Source organism: Taudactylus pleione, unplaced genomic scaffold (assembly GCF_031769625.1).
Source record: "Taudactylus pleione unplaced genomic scaffold, aTauple2 ptg000053l, whole genome shotgun sequence".
In the NCBI taxonomy this organism is placed as follows: Eukaryota; Metazoa; Chordata; class Amphibia; order Anura; family Myobatrachidae; genus Taudactylus; species Taudactylus pleione.
The window spans coordinates 46,584,530-46,608,788 of NW_028284455.1; the positions used below are offsets into that span (position 1 = coordinate 46,584,530).

The 24,259-nt window shown below is 42.7% G+C and overlaps 2 protein-coding genes across 4 annotated transcripts in view; one reads left to right on the top strand and one right to left on the bottom strand.

Annotated features, from left to right (window-relative positions):
- Positions 1-3,797: 3,797 nt before the first annotated feature.
- On the bottom strand, positions 3,798-22,495 carry KIAA1143 (KIAA1143 ortholog). 3 transcript variants are annotated; one of them, XM_088462891.1, is made up of 4 exons: positions 22,366-22,495; positions 12,583-12,692; positions 11,339-11,483; positions 3,798-4,569 (listed from the first exon to the last, which is right to left on the bottom strand). In XM_088462891.1, the coding sequence occupies exons 2-4, from the start codon at positions 12,688-12,690 to the stop codon at positions 4,364-4,366; spliced, it is 459 nt and encodes a 152-aa protein (XP_088319017.1). In that variant the 5' UTR covers positions 12,691-12,692; positions 22,366-22,495; the 3' UTR covers positions 3,798-4,363. The 3 variants fall into 3 exon arrangements, with proteins under 3 accessions (XP_088319017.1, XP_088319010.1, XP_088319026.1); XM_088462884.1 differs by having other exon boundaries at positions 22,361-22,495; XM_088462900.1 differs by lacking the exon at positions 22,366-22,495 and adding an exon at positions 16,189-17,092.
- A 135-nt stretch (positions 22,496-22,630) lies between these two features.
- The window catches only part of KIF15 (kinesin family member 15), a 122,395-nt gene continuing 120,766 nt past the window's right edge, over positions 22,631-24,259 (top strand). Inside the window, exons 1-2 of the mRNA XM_088463904.1 lie at positions 22,631-22,709; positions 23,035-23,068. Of these exons, the coding sequence (XP_088320030.1) occupies positions 22,691-22,709; positions 23,035-23,068 (53 nt within the window). The 5' untranslated portion in view covers positions 22,631-22,690. The remainder of the gene's footprint in view (positions 22,710-23,034; positions 23,069-24,259) is intronic.

The following is a 24,259-nucleotide window of genomic DNA, read 5'->3' on the forward strand; positions in this document are numbered from 1 at the left end:
GGGGACTTAGGGTTAGGCTAGGGGGAGGGAAGGTTAGGCACCCCCCCGGGGGACTTAGGTTTAGGTAGCGGGGAAGGATTGGGGGTTAGGCACTTACAGGGGGGAGGTTAGGGTTAGGCACCCCTAAGGGGGGTTAGGGTTAGTGGGGTTAGGTTAGTTATTAGTTACCTGAGGACGATCGGGATCTCCAGCGCTGTCGGGCTGCCGCTGCCAGGATCTGTTCAGCTGTCGGGCTGCCGCTGCCGGGAATCGAACCACCGATTCCTCGCTATATTCCTCACACAAGCTATGAGCACCCCATCCACTTGTCCTATTTAGAAGGTTTGATAAATCTCCCCCTTTATAATGTCAGGTACTGTATACCGGTCAGTCAAAACTGTATTATAAAGGTCACTCCTAGGTTGTATTATAAGGTATACTGGTCAACAGAACGTTACGTATAAACACAGGAGCATTTATGCAGACCCAACATTTTTGGTCTCTTTATTTGTATGTGATGCATTGCTCACAGTTATTTTTTTCATGTTATATTGTATGTGTTATGTTTAATTATTTTTAGTAAATTTGTACTTATACAATAGCATCGTTTCTCATCACAATTTAAATGAGCGTTCCACTTTTCTTTTTTTTTTGTTGCAATTATCTAGTAGGTAACATGACCTACGGTGGGAGCTGCCTATGTGATTGGTAGACAAGAACACCTCTAACCCCCCCCCCTTTTTCCATACTGGTCACATTCAGACTGTATTCTCAGGTATACTGGTCACGCATAGATACAGCTTCATTTATACTGGTCACTTCTAGACTGTTTTCCCATGTATACTGGTCACACCTGGACAGTATTCAAATGAATACTGGACTCCTCTAGACTGAATTCTCATGTATACTGGCCATACCTAGGCTATATTCTCATGTATACAGGCCATACCTAGGCTATATTCTCAGGTATACTGGCCATACCTAGGCTATATTCTCATGTATACAGGCCATACCTAGGCTATATTCTCAAGTATACTGGCCATACCCAGGCTATATTCTCAGGTATACTAGTCACATCAAGGATATATTCTCAGGTATACTGGCCACACTGTCAAAGTCATATATATATTAAACACAAAAATAATGCCTTATGTCCCAAATCTTATGCAATGGCTGGCATAGTCCCACAGATTCCAAATGCAATAGATAATTATAGGTTAGCCAGTAACCTCCAAGGAGATGTAAATCATATTTGCTGGCCCAGGTTGAATAGGTCTGCTCAAACAAAGCATGGTGTCATAAAATGTAGAATTTCTATTCACCAACATTTCCCTGTATTTGATGTACAAACAAGCATGTGATGCCTGAGGTCTCTTGGCACCAATATATCTCCTTATCTGACCCTCACTGGACAATGGATGAACTGGTTTAATGACCTCCTGGACAATGGATGAACTGGTTTAATGACCTCCCCAGGTCTGCTGCACTGAGATTTGATCTTAATTATACGTATTACTTACACACACCTGTGCACATGAGTGCTCAGCCCATTGTTTTAGGACATAAGCAGGAAAACTTGTTCAAACTGCCTCCCTAACAAACTAATATATTATTCCCTATTTGATACATGTATACATACAAACACATGAACTTCTTGCTACAAAATATATATATACTTGGTGAAAACCACTTTTAATCATTATGGTATATTAATTTAATCAATTTCCCTTTTAATTAGTTTTGCAGTTGATTGCTAGCTGCAGTAACAATGCTCCCCCTTGTGGCCGTGAGAGATTGCTTTGTTTACACATTAATCTTCTTTGAGACATTTCTCCAAACCAAACTTAACTTTATCTTACTCTTTAGTAATTTCAGTATATATGTATATAGGAAGAATTAGACATTTATATAATATGTCCAATGTATTATATATATCCCAGCGTTCGGGGCTCACATAATACATATAGTCCAGGAAGTGGAACGGGATCACATAATAATATCGTGTTTAGGATCATATTGTGCAGAATTGTGTTAGCAGTATTCCGGTGATTGCGAATAGATTGTCGCACATTGCGGCAAGCAGATATTGGCAATGTCAGATATATGTTTAATAATAGCATATAACAATGGGAGATTTGAGCTAGTTTTTTGGAAGGAACCCAAGAGGAGAGATCCTGTAACAGCGTCCTGAAGCCTAGGAACCACCCACTGTTTGAGCAAGCCAATGACCACCAGTGAACTGTAGACGTCCCGCCCTTGGACCAATGGAAAGAAACACAACTTGCCATTATACACACCCATAATCTAACTGTATAAAATAAGGCTCCCTTGATCCAGAGTCCAGTAGCTGAAATTCTACCAGTCATCTGGTGACAACTGCACTCTCTGGATCCAGGGACGCGCATGTAAATGTATGTATACTGGTTTGCAAACTCTGACTCTTTCTTGAATTGTATTGTACCACTGTATTACTTGTAATAATAATGTTATATATTCTTTCAATACAATAATTACTTTTGTGCGTTTGACCACAGAAACTGTGTGTGTGTGTGTGTGTGTTCACTTGCTTTCACTTAAGGTTAATATACATTACACTGTAATTCACATTGTGTTTTGATATGGAGGTAGCAATTATTATGCATACTGTTAGTGTTACAGTATAGGAAGGTATTGCGTATGCATCACACGTTGCGTACACCGTGCATTCACATTTGCGTATCACCATACGCAAAGTGCATCCACGTAGCATCAACAGCGGTATGGTAAGATTTAAAGTAGGATTCCACAACACCTAGACTGAATTCTCATGTATACTGGCCATATCTAGGCTATAGTCTCAGGTATACTGGTCACACCTAGGCAGTATTCTCAGGTATACTGGCCATACCTAGGCTGTATTCTCAGGTATACTGGTCACACCTAGGCTGCATTCTCAGGTATACTGGTCACACCTGGACTCTAATTGCATACAAATTGGACCCATCTAGAGTGTTTCATATGTATACTTGTCACACCTAGACTGTATTCTCATGAATATTGGGGCAACTACTGAAATGGTTGCATCCTATTGACTAACAAAAAAGTAACAAACTAGCTGTACAAATAGCTATATAGGTATACAAAATAACTTTTGTCTGCTTTTCAATAATAAATAAGCATTTTTTTTTTTTTAGGTTTTTACGCAAATCTATATAATTTAAGTAAATTGCATATGTTGTTTTCACTTAAAATCGTTTATGGTTTCAGAAGAGCCATTCATGTCAAACAGGCATATGTGTCTTTTGGCCCAAGTTTTGCACAATGTAGCATGCGTGGCCAAAATGTCGATCACGGTGGACGTCCGGGAGCAGCCAATAAGAGTCAGGCAGATTCTTATTGGCTGCTGAACCCAGGTCCCGGAGAGACGCTGCCACTGCCTACTCCATATGCTGGGTACCCGCTGTGATTGTTACCAGAGGGCGCCCGGGAGCTCCTTCCCTGCAACGGCAGCCTGAGGCAGGACCTCCACCTTCCGGCTCCCACAGTGCGTGAAGGGAGAGACGTCATGAGCGAGGATTTAGTGTTGTGTGTGTGTTTGTGCCTGTGTCTTTATGTGTAAGGAGCACTACAACTGGGGGCACTGTATAAGGGACACTACTACTGGGGGCACTGTATAAAGGGCTCTGCTCTTAGCCAGAGAACAGCAAGACATCAAGGGTACAATTATCAATTCATTCATTTATAACTGTAGCTCAAATACATAAAAAGCTAATACAAAACAAAACAAAATTAATTCCACTCAACTTTACACAGACCTGTTTAAAGAAGTGGAGACAAACTGAAAAAACAATGAAATCTATTCCTTTAAAAATCCATTTAAGAAACATGTAAAGAAAAGATGTTCTTTTTTTGTTAAGTGACAAGTTGTCCGTAATTTAGCGAATACATTTGCTGTACTGAGATCCAGCTAACAGGATAGTTTTTATATTAATCTCACCTTGGGAGGTGGTGGTGGTTTATGGTAACAACTTCTGACATGTGATGGATTTCCAGGTGTATACAGTTATTTTTTCATTTAAGGAAAGGAAACAAACTAAAGACCAGGCTCCGGCAACATATCATATTTTGTTTTCTTTGTGTTTTGTTCTACGTCCTCTAACAAAATGTATTACAAATGTATCTCTTAATTAAATAGAACCTGTATTTATATTTCGGTGTGTCCATATAACCCATTTATAATTTCAAGTAACAGGAAATAAACCCTTCTAAATGATTTATCATCAAACCTAGCAAAATGTATTGCAGATATTTAAGAAGTTCTTAGTGGTTTCAACAAGGTATCTTGGAAGTAGAAAGTCACAAGGATTTAATAAAATGAAAATCCAGCCATCTTGGAGGCTATGGTTTAATCTTCGTCTTCTTCATCAAAAGACAGTAAGCTGCTGTTTCTCACTTGTTTTTGGCTGGATTTGACAGATGTTGACTCTGTGGTTTCTTCCGGTTTCTTTTTCTTACTGGAAGCTGCATTTATACCTGAAAACTTGTCACCAGTGGATCGTTTTACTGGCTTTCTGAACATGATCTTTCCATCAGCAGGTACTGGTTCCTCATCTGTACAAATGATAAAGGTGAATTAAGTATGTGGAGCTGGAATTCATTTTAACAGCCATAATGGATCCTCTGCATCTTAGTGAGCAGCAAATGAGGCCCAGCAGGCATCCTGGTACAACAGTTCTAATTGCATAACAGACCACGTCAGTTCCGAAATGGGTTCCAAGGAATTGCTACTATCTAGCTTCAAGGCTGCAACCACAAGCCCAAAACAGGCTGAATGCTGCTTGCATCAAACCTATCTACTGAAGTTTCCAAAGAGCAATTTCTGGCTTCCTAAGTATAGTGAAGTAAAAAACAAAAAAACAAACAAAAAAAAAACCCCATATGTAAAATACAAACGTAATATAGGCCTGATTGTGAGGGAGCACACCAATTGCCACAGCACACAGTATCTTGAGTGAAATCAATCCGTGCATACCCAGAACACTGTGTCTGCATATTTCGGTGATCCTGCCACTTAAGCGGGTATGTGCCTGAATACTGTAGGTGGGACAGGGGCATTCTAATAAAGACAGTGTGCAGTATGGGTATGTTCGTGCAGCTGCAGAAAGGAAAAAAAAAAAAAAGGGGTATTATTAGCGAGTGGTCAACGACAGATGCAACTAGCAGATGACGATGATTAAGATCCCCAGCACTATGAAACTGTTTGGCTTTATTAATGTGTCACTTAATACAGATTTCTACATTGCTCAGGCTTATATTATACCTATGTGTACATGTTTAAGTAAACAATTTATTTCTACAACATATGGTTTGTTGTGAAACAGTTACAAAACAGGAGTTTTCAGCAGATTATACACACACACACACACACACACACACACACACACACACACAGTTGCCACTTTACATAGAGCCAGAATTGAGGCATTTTTACTCAATGGAAATCTTGACCTGTGATTTGGCCTAAAAAAGTACGATCTGGAGTTCTTAAGGTAAGTAGGCAAGTACACACAGTAGCTCATAAGTTTTTTATTTAAATTGCTTGTTGCGCCGGGTTACGTCTTTAATAAAATTGCCTCTTTAAAACCTATGGGCGGCAAATAAAAATTACCCTGGACAAATTATTCCCAGTTTTCTTGAGTTCTTCTAGTGTATTTAACAAGTGTATATGAAAAAGCGTTATTGTTGAAGCACAGTTATTTGTATCATTGGAGAAATAAGTTTTCCAGTACATTAGGAAGGAAATGGTGTTCGGCAACACAGCATAGTAATTGCTTAAGAGAAACCCAAATGATCAGAGGCTTAATAATTCTTCCTAAGAGGATGCTAGTAAAGCTATTTCAGACTAAATTACAAATAAAGATCCTACCACCACCAATTACAAAACAATTCACACCTTTTGAAGTAGATGCACCTAAATAGACCCTGTTGCAATCAGGTGCCTTCAAAAGCCACAAAATGAAAGTCCACTTGTGTACATTTAAAAAGTGTTTCAAACTAAATAAACCTTTATGTGAAAGGTCAAGTACATTTTTTCCATAACAATCAAAGTTCTGTACATTCAAAGCAAAATTGCTAAATTGTTATCAAAAAGCACCAATCAGGGGAAATATATAAGCTTTCATAGACTTTCTACATCCCCTAGAGCATTGTCAATTTCACAATAAAGAAATGGAGGCAAGATTATACAATTGTGAATTTGCCTAGAGCAGGTCATCTTCTAAAACAGAAAACCATGCATGTAGAGATGGGAAAAACTATGTATGGACAACTATAGTGCTGACATTTTATAAATATGCACTTTCTGGTTGGATGGAAAAAAAAGACAGCTATAGTAGAGAAAAAAAAGGATTGATATGCAGGGGCAAAATGTAATAGAAAGTAATTTGTTAAATATCATTGCTCTTTGGGCCTGATTCAGACCCGCTCGCGAGCACTGAGCGCTCGCAAGCGGGTCGATGTTGGGCCAGTGCGCATGCGCACGAGGGAGCCGGCTCCGTCGTGCGCATGCGCGAGACCCGCATAGCGACAGGCAAGCCGTCGCTATGGGACTCGCTACAAAGGGGGCGTGCTGTCGATGTTGAGTGACAGCACGCCCCCTTTGGTGGGCGTGCCGGGGGCATTGCTGCCCAGACGGAGGCGTTCCCATTGGAACGCCTACCGTCTGGGGCCGGCCCCACTGACATCACAAATGATGTCAGTGTGAGTGCTTTTGGCTCTGATAGAGCCAAAAGCACTCCAGGGCTTGAGGCAGACAAGACCCTACCACAAGGGTCTCGTCGCAAGCCCGATGGTCGCGATGGTCTTGATCGCGACCATCTTTTTGGCAGCTCGCTATAGCGAAGCTGCTGAAAAACTGCCAGGCAAGTGTGAAAGACTTCAAGTAAAGCCAATCCAATTGGGTTGAATGGAAGTCCAAAAAAGGGAAAGTAACGTTGCAATATCAAAGGGTCACAAGTGTGAAAGACATCAAGAACAGTGATGGTGATAGCAGTTCCAAGTTTGTGAGTCAAGAGATTGTCGCCATGGTTCATGCTGCCAGTGAGGGGACTCTTACTGATAAAGTCTACTGTATCAATAAGACCAATACCAAGTTATTTGAAATATTGATGTTTCTTTATGTGTTTAACCCTACCTTTCTTACAGGATGCTACGAGAAAGCTTTATTTGAATGTTCGTGTAATATGGAGAAACTTGTAGCGAGGGGGGGTGTTGAGAATGGCGTGTACTACTGCGCAGACTCCATGTTAGTTTCTAAGGGAAGGCCCCATTCCCTTACCAAGATGGCCACCGACCTAACTAGTGTGCATGCCCAACGTCATCTTGCCACTGTGTAAGAGTGACATGCTGAGAGACGGACGTCTCCTACTTCGCTCCAGAGAGACCCGGTGAGTTACACATGATACCGCTGTTCCAGCATCCTGCACCATTACCGCATAGCTATATACACTGGTGAGCTGTATATCACCCCAACTCCACTCAAACTCCGCTCCATTAGTGTGTAACAGCGAGTATGGCTGTACTGCATTGTATGTGAATAAGCCGCTCCACTGGTTAAGTAACAAGGGCTATTCATTGCGCAGGGAGCATTCTGCTGGTGTGTATATATCACTGCCATACCACCGCACCTGTAACCACATATTTCCAACAGGTTATGGACCCAGGAACACAAATATAAAGTATACAGGCCCCAGACATCAAAACGCCCAAGCAGCATACAGATGCCATCTTATGTACATCTGTAGTGCAGACTACATAGGAGCACAGCATTGACAACACAGTGTTTACAGTGCAGTATAGCACCAGTGAAGCTGATTACAGTATTGAAGCTGCATAGTTATGTCTGTGAATAGCATAAATACAGTAGCTACACCAATTATGGGGTTTACCAAGCTAAAAGGTGCAGAAAATTATACAACATGAAGTTTGTAATGGAATGCAATTAAAGCGTGAAAGATTGTGGAAGGTCACTGTAGATGCCATTGCAGATCCTAACCCAGATGATGTTGAAAAAGCCATGGGTACCATAGGTGTAAGTGTGGAGAAACACGTGTATTCTATTATACATGGGAAAATGTCAGCAAATGACACGTGGACAGCACTGCAGACAACGTACCAAGATGGAGGTCTTGTGAGAAGAATACATTTAAGAAGTGTATTGTTTAACACAAATATATGTAAATATATCAGTATGAGTGATTATATTGAGAGGAAGTGATTCTAAGCAGTTACAAAGTCTGCTGGATTGCAAATAGATGAAGAGATTGCTACAGCAATGTTGCAGAATTTGACTTCCTGGCTGTGGCATTGGAAGCAAGCACGGTGAAGTTAACCACAGTCACAGTAAAAATTTAAAGTTCAAGTGTTACAACTGTCTCAAGATAGGTCACAAAGCATTTGAGTGCAAGCAGATAAATGTGAATTCTATGTAAAGCAGGAAATGCAACGAGAAAGATGCATCAGCCCTGAGTATCACAAACAACCACAGAAAATATTGCTGGTATATCGATTTAGGCACAACAAGGTAATTTAGCTGCAATGAAGATGGTTCACTCAGTTAACCAAATGTGACCGTATCACAATCAAAGGAATTGGCAATCAAGTACTTACAGCTACTAAAGTTACAACAAGTAAAGTTTGTTTGAAAGTTGGAACAAGAATTAAAGTCACAGAAATAAAAAATGTGCTTTATATAAAAAGAATGCAACCTGGTGCACCAGATTAATAAATAAAATGTGGTGTAAATTTTTCAATGAAGAATACAATCTTGTGCCCTTAATAATATAAGATAAAATCTGGTGTCCCTCTCCTACCTAAAAAGCCTCATATATGGCCCCAGGATAATTTATAAAAATAATAGTGGGTGGCCCCTTATCATTTCTTAATGCTATTTTTTCCTTCATAATTAATATAATTTGTGCCGTCATATTATGTAAAAATAATGATCCTCCAAATTGTTTGTAGTGTTTAGTGCTATACTTACTGTTCTTGATCAGACGTAGTCCAAGGGAATAAAACCTCTCAATCCGTAGAGCTTCCCTGACACAAAAAAGATCAAATTTGCAAACCCACCTCCTTTAGAGATGGGCAATCAGGAGATGTCTTTCACTTTTCACAAATCTGATGGTCTGGAGGCCAAAATTGCAATCACTAAGAATCAGACACTATTACATTTCCCCAAGAAATCTTAACGACATTTTGGAATAAAGGATGTGGGAGAAGATTATAAGGTCTGATGAGACAAGATGGAACATTTTGGATGACTGAATGTTGGGAGCTATGTTTGGTGCAAACTTATCACTGTGAATCATTCCAAGCACTCTGGCCCTCATTCAGAGGCGGTCGGAGGATGCAAGCGGTCGCTCAGAAACTGGGCGGCCGCTTGCATCCTGACCAGCCGCCTCTGTTTCGGTCGTTAGGCTGTGGGTTTACACCCACAGCTCTAACAACCGCTAGGGTGATGGTCGCGATGGTCATAGACCATCGCGACCATCGGGGCTTACGACGAGACCCTAGGGTAGGGTCTCACTTGTCGTAAGCCCCGGAGAGCTTCCAGCTCTGTCAGAGCCGGAAGCTCTCCACTGACACCACTAGTGATGTCAGTGGGGCCTCCCCCAAACGGCAGGCGTTCCCATGGGAACGCCTCCGTTTGGGCTGCCACCCCCCCGGCCCACCTTCCAAACGGGGCAAGCCGTCAATCAACATCGACAGCTCGCCCCCTTTGGAAAGAGACCTGATACGACCGGCGCTGTCGGTCGTAGCGGGTCTCACGCATGCGCACGAAGGAGCCGGCTCCCTCGTGCGCATGTGCACTGGACAAACATCGAGGCGGCTGTGCGGTCGTAGACCGTACGGCCGCCTCTGAATGAAGCCCTCTATCTCTACAGTGACAGGATTGGCAACTATGGTTATGGATAGAAAAATATATCAAAATAGAGCAAAAGTTACATTCAAGAGGCTAAAATTTTAAAAAAGAATCAATTTCTATTAATGTAAAAGTAATAGCCTAGACCTCCATCGGGAATCTGTGAAATGATTGGAAAATTGCTGGTTGTCATTGGTAACCACTGTTAGTATTAAAACCAGGGATTGGAAATTATATAATTATTTGCATTTATAGAAAATTTCATATTAATGAGTGGTAACGATACCTAATAAATCCATACTGAATCAATAATGTAAGACAAAATAATGTTAGACGTGCCAAGGGGAGGAGAACATGTTTTATAGCCAAGGTACTGTACAACCTGCAAGAGTAAGTTTATTTTTTGACATTCTGAGGATTATAAATGGGTAAGTACCAAGACCAGTTCAGAAATGTGCGACTCTGCCATAGCTGTTTATGTGGTTATGTCGTTTTACGTTAAGTAAATTTTCTTAGGAGCAGAAACTCTACATATCCGACAATGCGGTTGAGGAACTTTTCCACAAGATTACACTCTAGTGCTCAGATGCGCTGACACATGGGGTTTGCATAATGAGCATCATCATAGGAATTTAGACCATCAAGGATAAGTGCGCAACATTATTTTATTCATTTATTTTTAAACAGCTATATATTCTGCCTAATGATGCTAGGGATGGTTGGCTAACTACATTAACAGCCATACACTGCTCATATTGTTAAAATACATCCTAGTAAAACATAAGGTATTTTTATTTAACTTTTTTTTTCTCTTTAAATACAACTGAGAACACCAATATATTACTTTTAAAGAACTCACCTGTTTGCTTTGATAGCTGGTATGTTACTCTCTGCCAGTTCATTTTAAACTATGGCCCGTACTCAATTAGCTGCGAAAAGTCGCCTATTGTACTTTCCGTCGCATTCTCTTGTTTGGGACGTAAATTTTCGGCATGCGCATCCCTGCGATTCGCCCTATTCAATTACAGAACAGGCGAAAACGCAAATAGGCGAATGCATAACAGGCGAAAAATACTGAATAGATTGGGGGAATCAGTCTGTACCCCAAAATAAGATGCACTGACCCTGGAAATCATTACGATGTGTACCATTAGCCCTAATAAACGTACTTTGTGTTGTTAAGTTGTGTTAAATGCTATCTAGAAGTATATTTGTAAAAGTGGTGAAGAATGATAGAAAACAGTATTTTTTGGTGAAAATAAATAGTCCAGTCAAATTTGGGGCACTTGAAAATGGGTGCTGGCATATTTTTGTGTCTCTAAAGTGCATAATAGGGGAAGACTGCATATCTTCTACAATACATGTCTGACGGTAAAACAAATCAAGCCACACCTGATTCGTAAGTGGACAGGGCTTCTGGGACTGACCACCAAAAGGAAGTACAGATAATTTACAAACCTTTTGTACTTTCTTTGATTTGTTGTTTAATTTTTAGAACATCTTCTTCTGAAAGGTCTCCCTTTTTAAGCACTACGACCACCGGCTGTTCATCCTCCTTATCACTGCCATCACTGTCATCTGCTGTCACAGGAAGCGCCTGTCGCTGAAGGAGCAAAACATTGAAGTATAACCCGTAAAAAAAATGTTATCCCAATCATTCTACTAGTCCCTGCAAGAGTAATCGTATAACCATAGTACATACATACTATGCATAAATGCGTTCTTCTGTCCTAAAGGTTCACATTTGTTGTTGTTTTTTTTGCTCTTCTCACTCCTCTCAATATTTACCCCACTGTTCTGCTTTCCTGGGAGCTGTTTCAAACCCTAATGATGTAATTACCTCAGTGAGGCTGGTAGAACTTACAATGCAAGTGACCCACTCCAACTGGTGACAGGCAGCAAATAATAATTATTACTATTATTTTATTATAAACTATACATTTATTAAAAATTTTATTATAAATTAAGAGTGCCAGTGATGTCATGTTACAATGACCATTTTCTCCTCAGTTAGTGCTAAGAGGCAGTTTAGGTCTGAGTGAAAGTGAGCAGACACTGATGTGGAGTGGGAGGGGCAGTTTCTTATTTTTATATTACCTACATACATACATATAGACAGATGGACATATAGAAAATGTGCCATGACCAGTCTCATTAGGCCTGAATATTAGACTCATTGTGGTCATTTATGGGTACACATCTTTCTTATATCTTGCCATGGCTTCCTTTCCAGTATTTTTAGGCCTTAGTTATTGGTATGAAAAGTATTTGTGAGACTGCAGCCTATAAACTTACCAGTTACTAGTGATAGATCTCATGACCAAATATTCACCTGGTACTGGCTGTTAATGAAGTCTCATGTATATTGAGTCAGATCACATATAGCCGCTTGCACGGTGTGTAGTGAAAGGCGTACTTAAAAAAAAAAAAAAGAAAAAACACTGCTGCCCTATGATGCTACAAAGATGTCTACTAATGGTTAAAACTTATAGCCTGTGTTTTTCATATTTTAAATCAAATTTTAAAGTGAGAAAACACAGTGGTAGTATCTCAACCTACAAATACTAGACATAAGAAGGCCCTGGAATGCGCTACTAGGATCACAATATCAATGAGTATAAATAGCAAACAGAGATGAATTGGGGGGTTGGTGTGTTTGGTTTATAATAACAATTCTGAATATATACAATATGCATTTATACCTTGGTATCTACAGTTGGACCTTCTTTGTATCCAACATCCTTCTTGAATTTTCTGAGGAAAGAGGGCTCTGCAGGCTTCACATATGACACTGGATTCCTTTTACTCATGGCTGAAAATGGAATTCAAGGTATAGTATCTATTGTTTACCAAGCATTGAGACATAAAGACCTATACAAAGTATATTAAAATGAGATGACACTACATTTGTTTCACTAATGGTAACCCATCAAATAAGTTCTACATAATGGCTTTGATATACCATACTAACAATACACCTTTTCCTAGTGTAAGAAGCTTTTGTTTTTGCTTTACCCACTTATTGTCTAACTGCATTAAACTAGAGCTACAGGCATGGTTATTGTTGGAGCCAGCTCAGCAGGTGCACCCCCAGTATTATTGCTTCCTGCAGTCCTATGCTTAGCATTTTTGAATCATATAGTGCAGAGGTTCCCAAACTCCGCCATTACAGTCCAGGTTTTAAGGATGCTAAAAACTTGCTTGAGGCCAAATGGTTAAACCAAACTGAGGTGCTAATTAAGTCACCTGTGCTCACGCATGGATATCCTTAAAACCTGGACTGTAATGGTGGAGTTTGGGAACCTCTGAAATAGTGGATGTAATGTGAGCAACCCCAATAATTTCAGAAAGTTGGCTCCCATGGGGGTTATAGCTACGTAACTAATTAAATGCTTATTACATTTCTAAATGAAGTGGAAATATGAAAAAGACGATCATATTGTAAAAATAGGTAATGCTGGCATTTAAATCAGCTTGATTTGTGGGTTTATGATTAGCATTCAATTAGATCTGCCTTAATGGTATGGGAGCTGCTGGATACTCGAGATATCCAATCTTGTGGAAACTTGGTATGGTATGATGGGATAGTACCAAGTGCTCACCTGTGTTGTGCAGGCATCTATTGTATGTGATTGACCTGGATGGGTCTGGAAGGGACGATTGTAATGGGTATGTCAGATGTGTGTGTGAAAGGATGACAGGAGTCTAAAGGGCATATTCAATTGGAAGCTAGGTTTAGCGAGGTAAAAAACCTTGCGCTCAAATATGGATTATCCTGGGTATGCGTGCTACAGATACTTGCAGTATCTAATGAAAAAAAAGTTGTCATTGGGTTTTCAGAGCTGAAAACCCCACGCCACGTAAAAAAAAAAAAAAAAAATACTCACCTATCCAGGGGCTCCGCGGCTCCTGGTGGTCTCCCCCCATCTTGTCACTGGGGAGGGTGCTGCTGGGAGCCCCGGGGCTGCTGGGAGATGTAGTTCTCCCAGCGCCAGCTATACACACACACACTAGCAAACACTCACACACACACACTCACCCTGCTGCAGAAGACCCAGCTCCCGACGCTGAAGGGAGAAGACACAGTTTCGGAAAAAGAGTAAGTAAGGACTAATTAGGTTAATTGGAAACTTCCACTTGCTTAATTAGTCCCCAGGTAAGGTGCCGCCGAGGTCCCAGAGCAAATCCCGCTGATTGTTCCTAAAATTAATGATTTAGGAAAAATCAGAATTGCTCTAGAGGTGAGAGAAAAAATACGTGGCAATTTCTATAGAAATCACTGCGTCCCATTTTCAGTCATCTAATTGAATAGCAAAACCCGCGGCTGCAGGTTTTTTTTAAATATCCCGCCCACAAGTGGATTCCACCCTAAATGTATGTATAACCACTGTTTATTGTCTGTGTCTGAGAGGCAATGGGATGTCAGATATAGTTATGTGGGATGCAAGATGCTCCTTTAGGGTGCTTCTTTCCATAATAATGATTACATATCCCTTAAAAGCGCTATTACTGTGACAACTCGTAGGGGTGTATTTACTAAAGTGAGTTTTTAGAAGTGGAGATGTTGCCCATAGTAACCAATCAGGTTCTACTTAACATTTAACTAGCACCTTCTAGAAGATAATAGCTAGAATCTGATTGGTTGCTATGGGCAACATCTCCACTTCTAAAAACTGTCTCTTTAGTAAATTTACCCCTTATTGTCCAAAATCATGGTCGATCCATCTTCGCACTTAAGCTATGCCCCGGAAATATGGAAAGAGGCTCTATATCAGAATTTTACTGCATCCCCAGAGTCGTCACACTATTTATTTATTACCACTTATTTATATAGCGCACACATATTCCGAAGCGCTTTACAGAGCATATTTGACCATTCACATCAGTCCCTGCCCCAGAGGAGCTTACAATCTATGTTCCCTACCACATACTCACACACTAGGGTTAATTAGTTTGGAGTCAATTAACCAACCAGTATATTTTTGGAGAGTGGGAGGAAACCGGAGCACCCGCAGGAAACCCACGCAAGCACAGGGAGAATATACAAACTCCACACAGTTAGGGCCGTAGTGGGAACTACAAGTGTTTTAAGGGAAAACTATACCCCTTATCCACTGGCCAAAATACCCGGGTTTTTGCAGTGTCAACCCGGGTAGCGGCTCAGTGGAAAAGGGTCCTAGGAAAGAATCCCGGGTTGATTGACCCGGTATTTCTTACCAGGTCTTGAGCAGGGTTTTACGTGGGTAAAACCTGGTCAGGCTCAGTGGAAGCCGGTAACCCGTGTCTTCCGACCCGAGACCAGTTTCCAGCACGGTGATTGTGTGTCATTCAGAAGCTGTCTGTGACAGATGTCACCAGGGAGAGAAGGATTACAGCCTCCCTGTATGGTTCGAACTGTTCTGGTTTTTACCCCATCCCTGCTTCATACGTGCAGGCTGTAATCTCTCCCTCCCCAGACAGCCTCCCCCCTCAGGAAGGTTCCACTCCCCTGGTCGCCAGTCTGGTGTCCAGGAGAGAGACAGAGTTTCTGGTGCTTGGTGATGACATCATTGCCGAGCTCCGATACTGCACCCGGGTGCAGTGAAAATAGGGTAAATCCCAGGTCTGACTTGGCTTGGAACCGTGTTCCATATCCCGAGTCAGACTCTGGAATTTTGGTGGAAAAGGGGAAATAGATACAAAGTATTTTACGGAAAGAGGCACATTCGGCTGTCACGCGTTCCTATGCATGTTGGCTAATCACTGCCTTTCATTTTTGAGAAAGGCATATGATACATGCAACAAGAGGCCCCATATCAGGATGCACTTACATCCCAGGTCACAATGAATGGAGCCAACTTACTCACAGACAACTGCAGCAGTTTTAAAGGCATACATAATCATTATTATGGAAAGAAACACCCTAAAGGAGGAGCATCTTACCTCCCAGATAACCATATCTTACATCCCATTGCCTCTAAGACACATAGGGCCTGATAGAGCTGAGGCCCTGATTCAGAGCCGGACGCTCTGACAGAGAGCTCGCTCTGAATCAGGGCTGTCCTTCTCAATTTTAGAGCGGCAATTACGTATGCACATCGGTCGATTGTACACAACTGCGCATTCGTATAAACCACTCTGCACGTACATTGCGGTCACATTGCGATTTTGCACGCGCAGAGGAATGCATCGCAAAGTGATTGACAGGCTGTGAGTGTTTGGGGGTGGTGATGGGGGAGTGGTCATAGAAATGCAGGAGTGTCTGTTGCATGGGCGTGCATCGTGCATAAAGTAGCCACTGCGATTGCATACGGAGCTGGAGTACTCACTGTGAGAGATGAGACTTGCATTTTCTGTGCCTGGTCAGACCCGGTGTAAATTGTGCGTGAGGGGCCGACGTCCGTCAGTGGTACCGATGTAAACGCAGGAAAATGTAAAAGCACATGGGAGAAGAGGGCCCTGCTCGTGACAGCTTACAATCGAAGGGGTAGGGGTAGACAGACAGGGGTGACACAAATGGGGTAGGTAGTGAGCATGGGACAGAGGGCCTGATTCAGACCCGCTTGCTAAGAAGTATACTCTCGCTGTTGCCGATGGTATGCATTGTGTATGCATTGTGCACATGCGTATGCATTGCAGTACGTGTGCGCATACCTTAGCGAAAGTTCACAATACATTCGCTCGTTGCACATAGACAACCCAGCAGAGTGCGTGACAGGAGAAGCCGTTTGTAGGTGGTGACAGGGGCTGGCCATTAAAAACGTGGGAGTGGAGGTGCAAAGGCAGGCGTGCCTGAGCATCTCAATGGCGTTTAGAGGTGTGCATAATTAAAAGACAGCATCATAGTCACCTGGCTTGTTTTTTCAATGAAGTGCTTGCGGAAGGGTATGGTCAACCTCAAGCGCTGCAATCACATCCGATGTTACCTGATGGTTGCATACACTTCCTGGACATGACGTGCACAAGTGGGAGTCTTAAGACAGGCTGGTGGGTGTCTGCATACACTATGTGATCGCTCTCTAAGAAATACTGGGCGGGCTAATGCATTGCTGTGCGGTAGCACTGCCTACGCGATTTGCATACACATCGTGTGCGCGGCTCTGAATCAGGCCCAGAGTGTTAAGGTGCCTATCCACTAGACGATTAAAATGAGCGATTGAACGATAAAGTTTGATCATCGTTTGCAGATTGTTTAAAAAAATTGGACTTTAAAAGGTGCTTATCCACATTGTAATCGTGCAGTCATTTGTCAGTCTGTTATGTGCCTACACTGAACGAGCAGTCGTTCAGTGTAGGCACAATCAATCTTCTGCAAGCATGCTGAACCTTACGTTATCGTCAGGTTGACCAGCATGTTTGCACAATGATAGATGTCTAAAAGACCAATTTTAAACAATCTGCAAACAATTTTCAAACGATTATCGAACAATCGAATGATATCGATATCGTTTAATCGCTCATTTTAATCGTTTAGTGGATAGGCACCTTTAGACATCTATCATCGTGCAAACATGCTGGTCAACATGTTTGCAGATGATTGATTGTGCCCACACTGAGCGACTGCTCGCTCAGTGTAGGCACATCACAGACTGACAAATGACTGCACGATTACAATGTCGTAATCGTGCAGTCTTTTGCCTGTCTTCTAGTGGATAGGCAACTTTAGGATGAGAGATCAAAGGCTGACACATTTAAAAGACCCACATGTTGAGCTGATTATTGCACTTGTGATACTGCGGAAATCTGTAAAGCTGGGCACACACTATGCGTTATGTCATTCAACATACGAAAGATATATCGCTAAATGCATCTGTATGTGTTAACAGATGATATATCTGTGAACAACGTCATTCACAGACATATCAGGTTGGCTCTGCAGCACAGCTTGCAGATATATCGGTCCATCTGCCTGTGTGTATGGGTGATCCGTACACTGGCTGCAGGAACCGCCAACAACGACATCACAACTGGGCTGCCCAGTTGTGATATCCTGCGAGACATATCGAGCAGCCGATTGATAGGTATGTATAGCTTACCAAATCGGCCACCTGGTCGGCGGGACGGCTGGTCGGCTAAGTGTGTACCCAGCATAAAACATGCACTATTAAGGGACCCTAAGGACTGGTGTTTTAAAACACTGCTCTACATATCCTGCATAGCAATGAGATATAAGAGTTTATGTAATAGGTCCCGAGATTATGTAACCGGTAGGATTTTGGTGAGCTTGCAGCTAAATTTCAAGTGGCAATCAGTTATAAGGCAAAACCAGCCCTATAACTGATTGCAGCTTTAAATTTAGCAGCAAACTCACTGAAATCTTGCCATTTCCATAATCTCTGAACCTACTGTATTACAGAACCCCAAAGTGTCCACAACAATTCAATGATTGTGGCCGACATTATACCATATATAAAGTCAATGGGACCAACTTTATAAAATGCACGTAGGATGTACTGTATATATTATCAGTTTATTGTAAATTACTTTTTGTTAAACAAAGACTTTTTATTGACAATACTACAGTATGTAATCAATACAATAATAGGATAGACAAACAAAAGCACAATGCAAGAGTAGCAGCCAGCATAATTACATAGGAAAGGTCACTATAACTGAAAAGAACCTTAATACCGCATAGAGGGGGTCATTCAGACCCGCTCACGAGTGCAGGACGCTCGCAAGCGGGTCGATGTTGCCCCACTGCGCATGCGCACGACGGAGGGAGCTCAGTCGTGCGCATACGCGAGACCCGGATAGCGACGGGCTCTCCGTCGCTCCGGGTCTCGCACCAAAGGGGGCGTGCTGTCGATGTTGATTGACAGCATGCCCCCTTTGGTGGGCGTGGCTGCCAGACGGAGGAGCCAAAATCACTCGTTGGCTTGCGGCAGCGAGACCCTACTGCAGGGTCTCGTCGCAAGCCCGATGGTCGCGATGGTCTTGACCATCGCGACCATCTTTTCGGCCGCTCGCATATGCTGTGGGTGGTCACCCACAGCTATGCGAGCGGCCAGGAGGCCGCTCCATTTTCAGGTAGGAGGGCACTGATTCAGAGCGAGCGCTCTGGTCAGAGCGTTCGGCTCTGAATCAGGCCCAGCTTTTGTGAAAATACATACTGCTATCTTGACAAAATAGTGTCCTTGCGATTTCTTCCTTTGATTAATCTTCCAATAAATAAAAGAAAACATAGACAAAACATAGGATAGCAGTCCTAGTTCATATTGACAAATATTCTGAAGATTACTGAAACAAATTCATCCTGATTGTTGCAGTTCTATGATCAGAAGTTGTATCTGCAAAAACAACACATCTGAGACTAGTACTGTGGTATATGGACATTCTTATAGAACTCCGGATCTGGTAGGCTCTTTAATAATCAGTTAACAATTGTTATTATGTGATGCTTTTATGCTATCATTTCATTATGAAACAGAGATACACTATTATTCCATCCTTTTTCTTTAATATGGAGAGAACTAATCCAAAGGCGTTTCTGCATTCAACAAGATAAAGAATGTGTTAATGATCCCTTTGTTTTAGTAGGAATGGGATTGAAATGCTGGCGGCTGTGTAGCCGCCGGTTCAAATCCCGAAAGCGATAGCCCGACGCGGAGGAAATCCCGACAGCGGACGTATGTAATCCAACCCTCCCATCTCCCCCCCCCCCAACCTTCCTTTAGGGTTGCCTAACCCTAACCTTCCCCCGTTAGTGCCATAACATAACCCTTGCTCCCCGCACCCTAAACCTAATCCTCCCGGGGGGGGAAGGGTGCCTAACTCTAACCTCCCCCCTAGTGCCTAATCCTAACCCCCCATCCCCGGCTACATCGCTACTTACCTCCGCCGCTGGACGATAGGTCAGGCATCCTGTTGGGGTCCCGGCGTCGGGAATAACATAGGCGTCGGTATTTTGACTCCTATGTTAAATGCCCTGCCGGGATTGTAGTGTCGGGATTGAGACTGTCGGCCATGCGGTATGCCGCACTTACGGTACCTCCGGACTCACATATTTTAAAAAATGTGCAAGTCCGGGGTAAGATAGACTTGCGAGGGTGGTGAATTGTCTTGCCATTGGCAGTGTTTCTATGCCATTGCAATAGCAATTTGCCCCCTTCTCACCTAATTGGTATGAGCGCAAAGTATATGAATGTGAATAAGGCCTTCTACACTATGGTCTTGATTCTAAGAAGGATGCTATGCCAATATTCACGCAAAAGGTTGTTTGTCATCTACACAAGTGTATGTCACTCAACGCATGCATCTTACAGTGTTTGTGTACAAAGGTGCAGGACCGATTGAGACACAAGGTCTCAGAAATGTATTGGGTATTCCTGTGTGAGTAGGAGGAGCCTATTCAGACTCTCAGAGATGTATAGTCTTATTGGCGTGTTATGGGAGTGTCACTGAAGTGGTTGCAAACTCAGATGCTCAATTGCTCATATTGGAGGCAAAGGAGAATCTACACCTAGCATGGGACTGGTGCAAGTTTGGATGGTGCGACCGACGGATGCATCTAAAGATGCACCAACTGGTATTTCAGCATCTAAAAATGCTGAAAGTAGGCATCTTAGTCCTGGTTCATTCAGACACACAGCTGTACACCAGAGAAGGGTTTGTAGTGGTATTAGCACTAGTAGTAGCACTAGTAGTGGTTTAAACTCTTACGAGCGGGCCCTCTACCCTCTTGTGCTTTTCTCTACTGTATTTTCATTTATCTCTCACTCCCCACTAGGGCAACTAACACTTGGCTGCTTATGTGGGTGTAAAAGTCGCTAATATAGCTATGTTTACTAGCAGTGTCCATGTCCTGCTTTGTACTGTATTGTAAGTAGCTGGTTACTTATTTGTTTATGTACTTTGTAAGGCGCTGCAGAACACTTGTGGCGCCATATAAATAAATGATAATAATAATTAGCATAAAGTCACAGATGTAACTACAGCACAAGACACATACATGGTTCTGCTGTGTTCAACTCAAAATCAAACCCTATGTATTGCCTATACTTTCTTTCACTCATGTGTTGTAAGATCCCTCACAGAAAGAAATCACAAGGAGATAATTTTGTCAAGGTAGCCACAAATATTTGCATAAATCCTATGTGGTATTAATAGTACAAGTGTGATCACCTGAGGCAAATAAGCAAAGTACAAACGCTGTTTCATGATGAATGCAGCTGTTTTCCAATGCTATGGTGCCTTTCAGGTTTATGGGGAGATATATCAAGCCTTTGAAAGAGATAAAGTTTCCCATAGTAACCAAACAGCTTTTGTCACTGTATACTGTTGGGGAGATGCATTATAGCGGCAGGCATCGCGCCGCTATAACTCTTCCTGCTTCCCCTCTTTACTGAGGCAAAGCAGGAAGCAGTACCAATGAGATGTATTAACTTCTCATGAGCCAGAGTGGAGGAGTGAAAACTCACCCCTCCAGAGCACACAGCGCATCAGCCTAGAGCTGAGTCTCCCTCCCAGCTGGTTCCACTGGGCATGCTTGACGTCTCTCAACTATCGCAAGATCTGGTGTGCAGCACAGACCAGCAACCGCCACAGCAAGGACAGTGCTGACCCCACTGTAGTGATAGGGGAACGACAGATGCAGCTGTCGGAACGGTCAGTACCACTGACCGTTCATACATTGGGTGGCACATCGACACGCTTTCTTGCAGATAGCAGCGCCCCTGTCATTTACCACCAAATCCCATTTTAATACATGGGAGAGAAGCGGTATCAGCACACATAATGTGCACTGATACCACTTATGGCGCTAACTCCGGGCCATACAACTCCCCGTATTAGATAAGGACAGCTAGAAGCTGATTGGTTGCTACGGGTGACTTCACTACTCTCTCGAATGTTTGATACATCTCACTCTTAAAACAATATTACAAAAAAAAAAAAAAATTATTTAAACAAGTTGCTCATGACAACGACCAGCAACGCGCCACTGTCCAGATCTCAAAGGTGTACTGGTGGAAATGTGCAATCAATCAGACCCTCCATTAGGTACAAAATGCTCTGCTCCTGGACTTCCCACTTAATTTATGATTACAACCACCTGTGCTGAAACACCTCTCTCATCAATTACCTAGTTCGACACAGGTGACTGCAATCATACATTAGCTGGGAAGTCCAGGAGCAGAGTGTTTTGTACCTAAAGGCCCCCATACATCAGAGATTGATTGCAGCAATCGTGCAATTTGCAATCAATTGTGTATAAAAATATTTTCACTTTTTCAATCGATTGTAGCAATTCTGCAATCGATTGAAAAAGGGAAATATTTTTATACACAATCGATTGCAAATTGCAAGATTGCTGCAATCAATCTCTGATGTATGGGGGCCTTAATGGAACGGGTCATGTTCCTGGAGGGTAGGCAATCAATGCATTAAACAAAGTAACACGTGGAGTGATATTGTACGGCACACAAGGACAAACTGTCCCCGACGAGAGAGTACTACATGATGGAAACACACAGTGATGGGATGTGGAATATAATAACTTACCTTACCTTCAGAATAGTGACCCCAGCTCACACGCCCACAATGCCTCGCGGTGAACCTAAAAGTAAACAACACCCCCAATAAGAAGACGGCGGCTCAGACGGGTCACATCTTGGCATTGCAGTGACCAACACAAAGATGGCCGAGATAGCCTCAAAGCTTCTGTGCACCAATTGGCCCGGAGCAGCTTCGCCTTCGTAAGTGGGTGTGACAGCTACTGAATGTTACCTCCGCTTAAAGCGCCAAATTTGAAGTTTCCGCCATTTTGGTTGTGGACGGAGCTGACAGGAGAAACCTTATATCGGGGATAAAAGCCGCTGAAGGGCAATAACTATGGCACCGGGCACTAAGGGTATGTGTATATGCCACGCATTGTGGCCCTGTGACTAATAGCTGCTGTCAGAGATAGCTGGCTGTTGATGGGGAGACATACTGCTCTCTGTAGTACTTGTGCCTTACATAATGTAATTCCTGTAGCTATCCTTATTATTGTGTGATGCAGTATATGCCGCAGTCATGGTGTGATGGAGGCCTGATGTGCTGTCACCTTTAACTCTGTAGCTGCCTTTCTGTTAAAAATGTTCTTTATACCCTGCATATATTATTGTGGTTTCCTTGTTATCTACAATATAGATTTGATTGTAAATATTTATAAATTTTCTTTGTTTTTTTTGTAGGTGACCCAGTTGATGTTGCTACATGTTTATCAAGGTAAATAGCTGTAACGTCTTCATTGCAAGATTATACTGTGGGGTTGTATACACAAATCATTGATGCTATAGTTAAATGAAGGTCGCAGTGGGTGGCGTATGCAGTTGCGGGGAATTGCATGGTGTGATCAGCCACAATGTAACTGGGTGCATCTGTAGATACACCCTTCAAAGACTAATGGGGCCCGTACACTGTGCGATTTTTATTTTTTTTATATATATATATATATTTTATACACGATATGGCCTATGTCGATCATTCGTAACGACCAGTCGTGTACAAAAGTGTTTTCTAGATGATTATGATGCTGATGTGCGTCCCCGGCGTCGTGAATCAACATCGTAAATCAGATGAACCTGTAGTGAGATTTCGACCTATCGTGTACGATGTGACATCGTACGGTGTTTGTGCACATCATGCACGATAGCGATGCATGTAGCACGGACCAGGGAGATTGATGCATCTGTATCATTGACCCAGAAGCACAGACTGGGTCAGTGAGACCCGTCTGTGCTGCTGTGTATTTAAATGACACAGATGCATGCACGGACCAGGAGCTACATGCATCTCTGTCATTGACACAGAGCACGGATGGGATTAGAGACCTGTGTAAAAAAAAAAGGTGAGCAACCAGCCTCGGGCTTTTAGTGACCCAGTGCTGGTTGTGGTTAAATACAGGGGGCAAACAACATAGGGGTCCCCTGTACTTAAGCACAACCAGCCCGAGCTAGTCAGAAATGGCCCTGGTTGCCAAAATACGGGGGACAAATGACGTAGGGGTCCCCCGTACTTTGTGAAACCAGCACTGGGCTCTGGTCTGGTTCTAGAAATACAGGGGGAAAAAAGTTTGTAGGGTCCCCTCTATTATTCGGAACCAGCACCGGACTTTTTCTAGGGGGGGCTAATGCCACAGCCAGGGGAGCCCTTTCACCGGATCCCCCAGCCGAAGCATTAACCCTGACGGCTAATCAGCCCAGGCCGGGGATCCCTGGGGACTTGGGGTCCACCTATCCAGGGCACCCTAGGCTGATAGCCCGGGGCTATTCCCGGCACCCCTGGGCAGTGTGTGCTGGGTTGATTGTGTAGTGCTTTTCAAATATCTTTTGCTGTGGTACTGCAGGTCCCAGCAAACCTCCCCCGCATGCTGGTACTTTGAGAACCACAAGTACCTGCATTTGGGGTATTACAGGC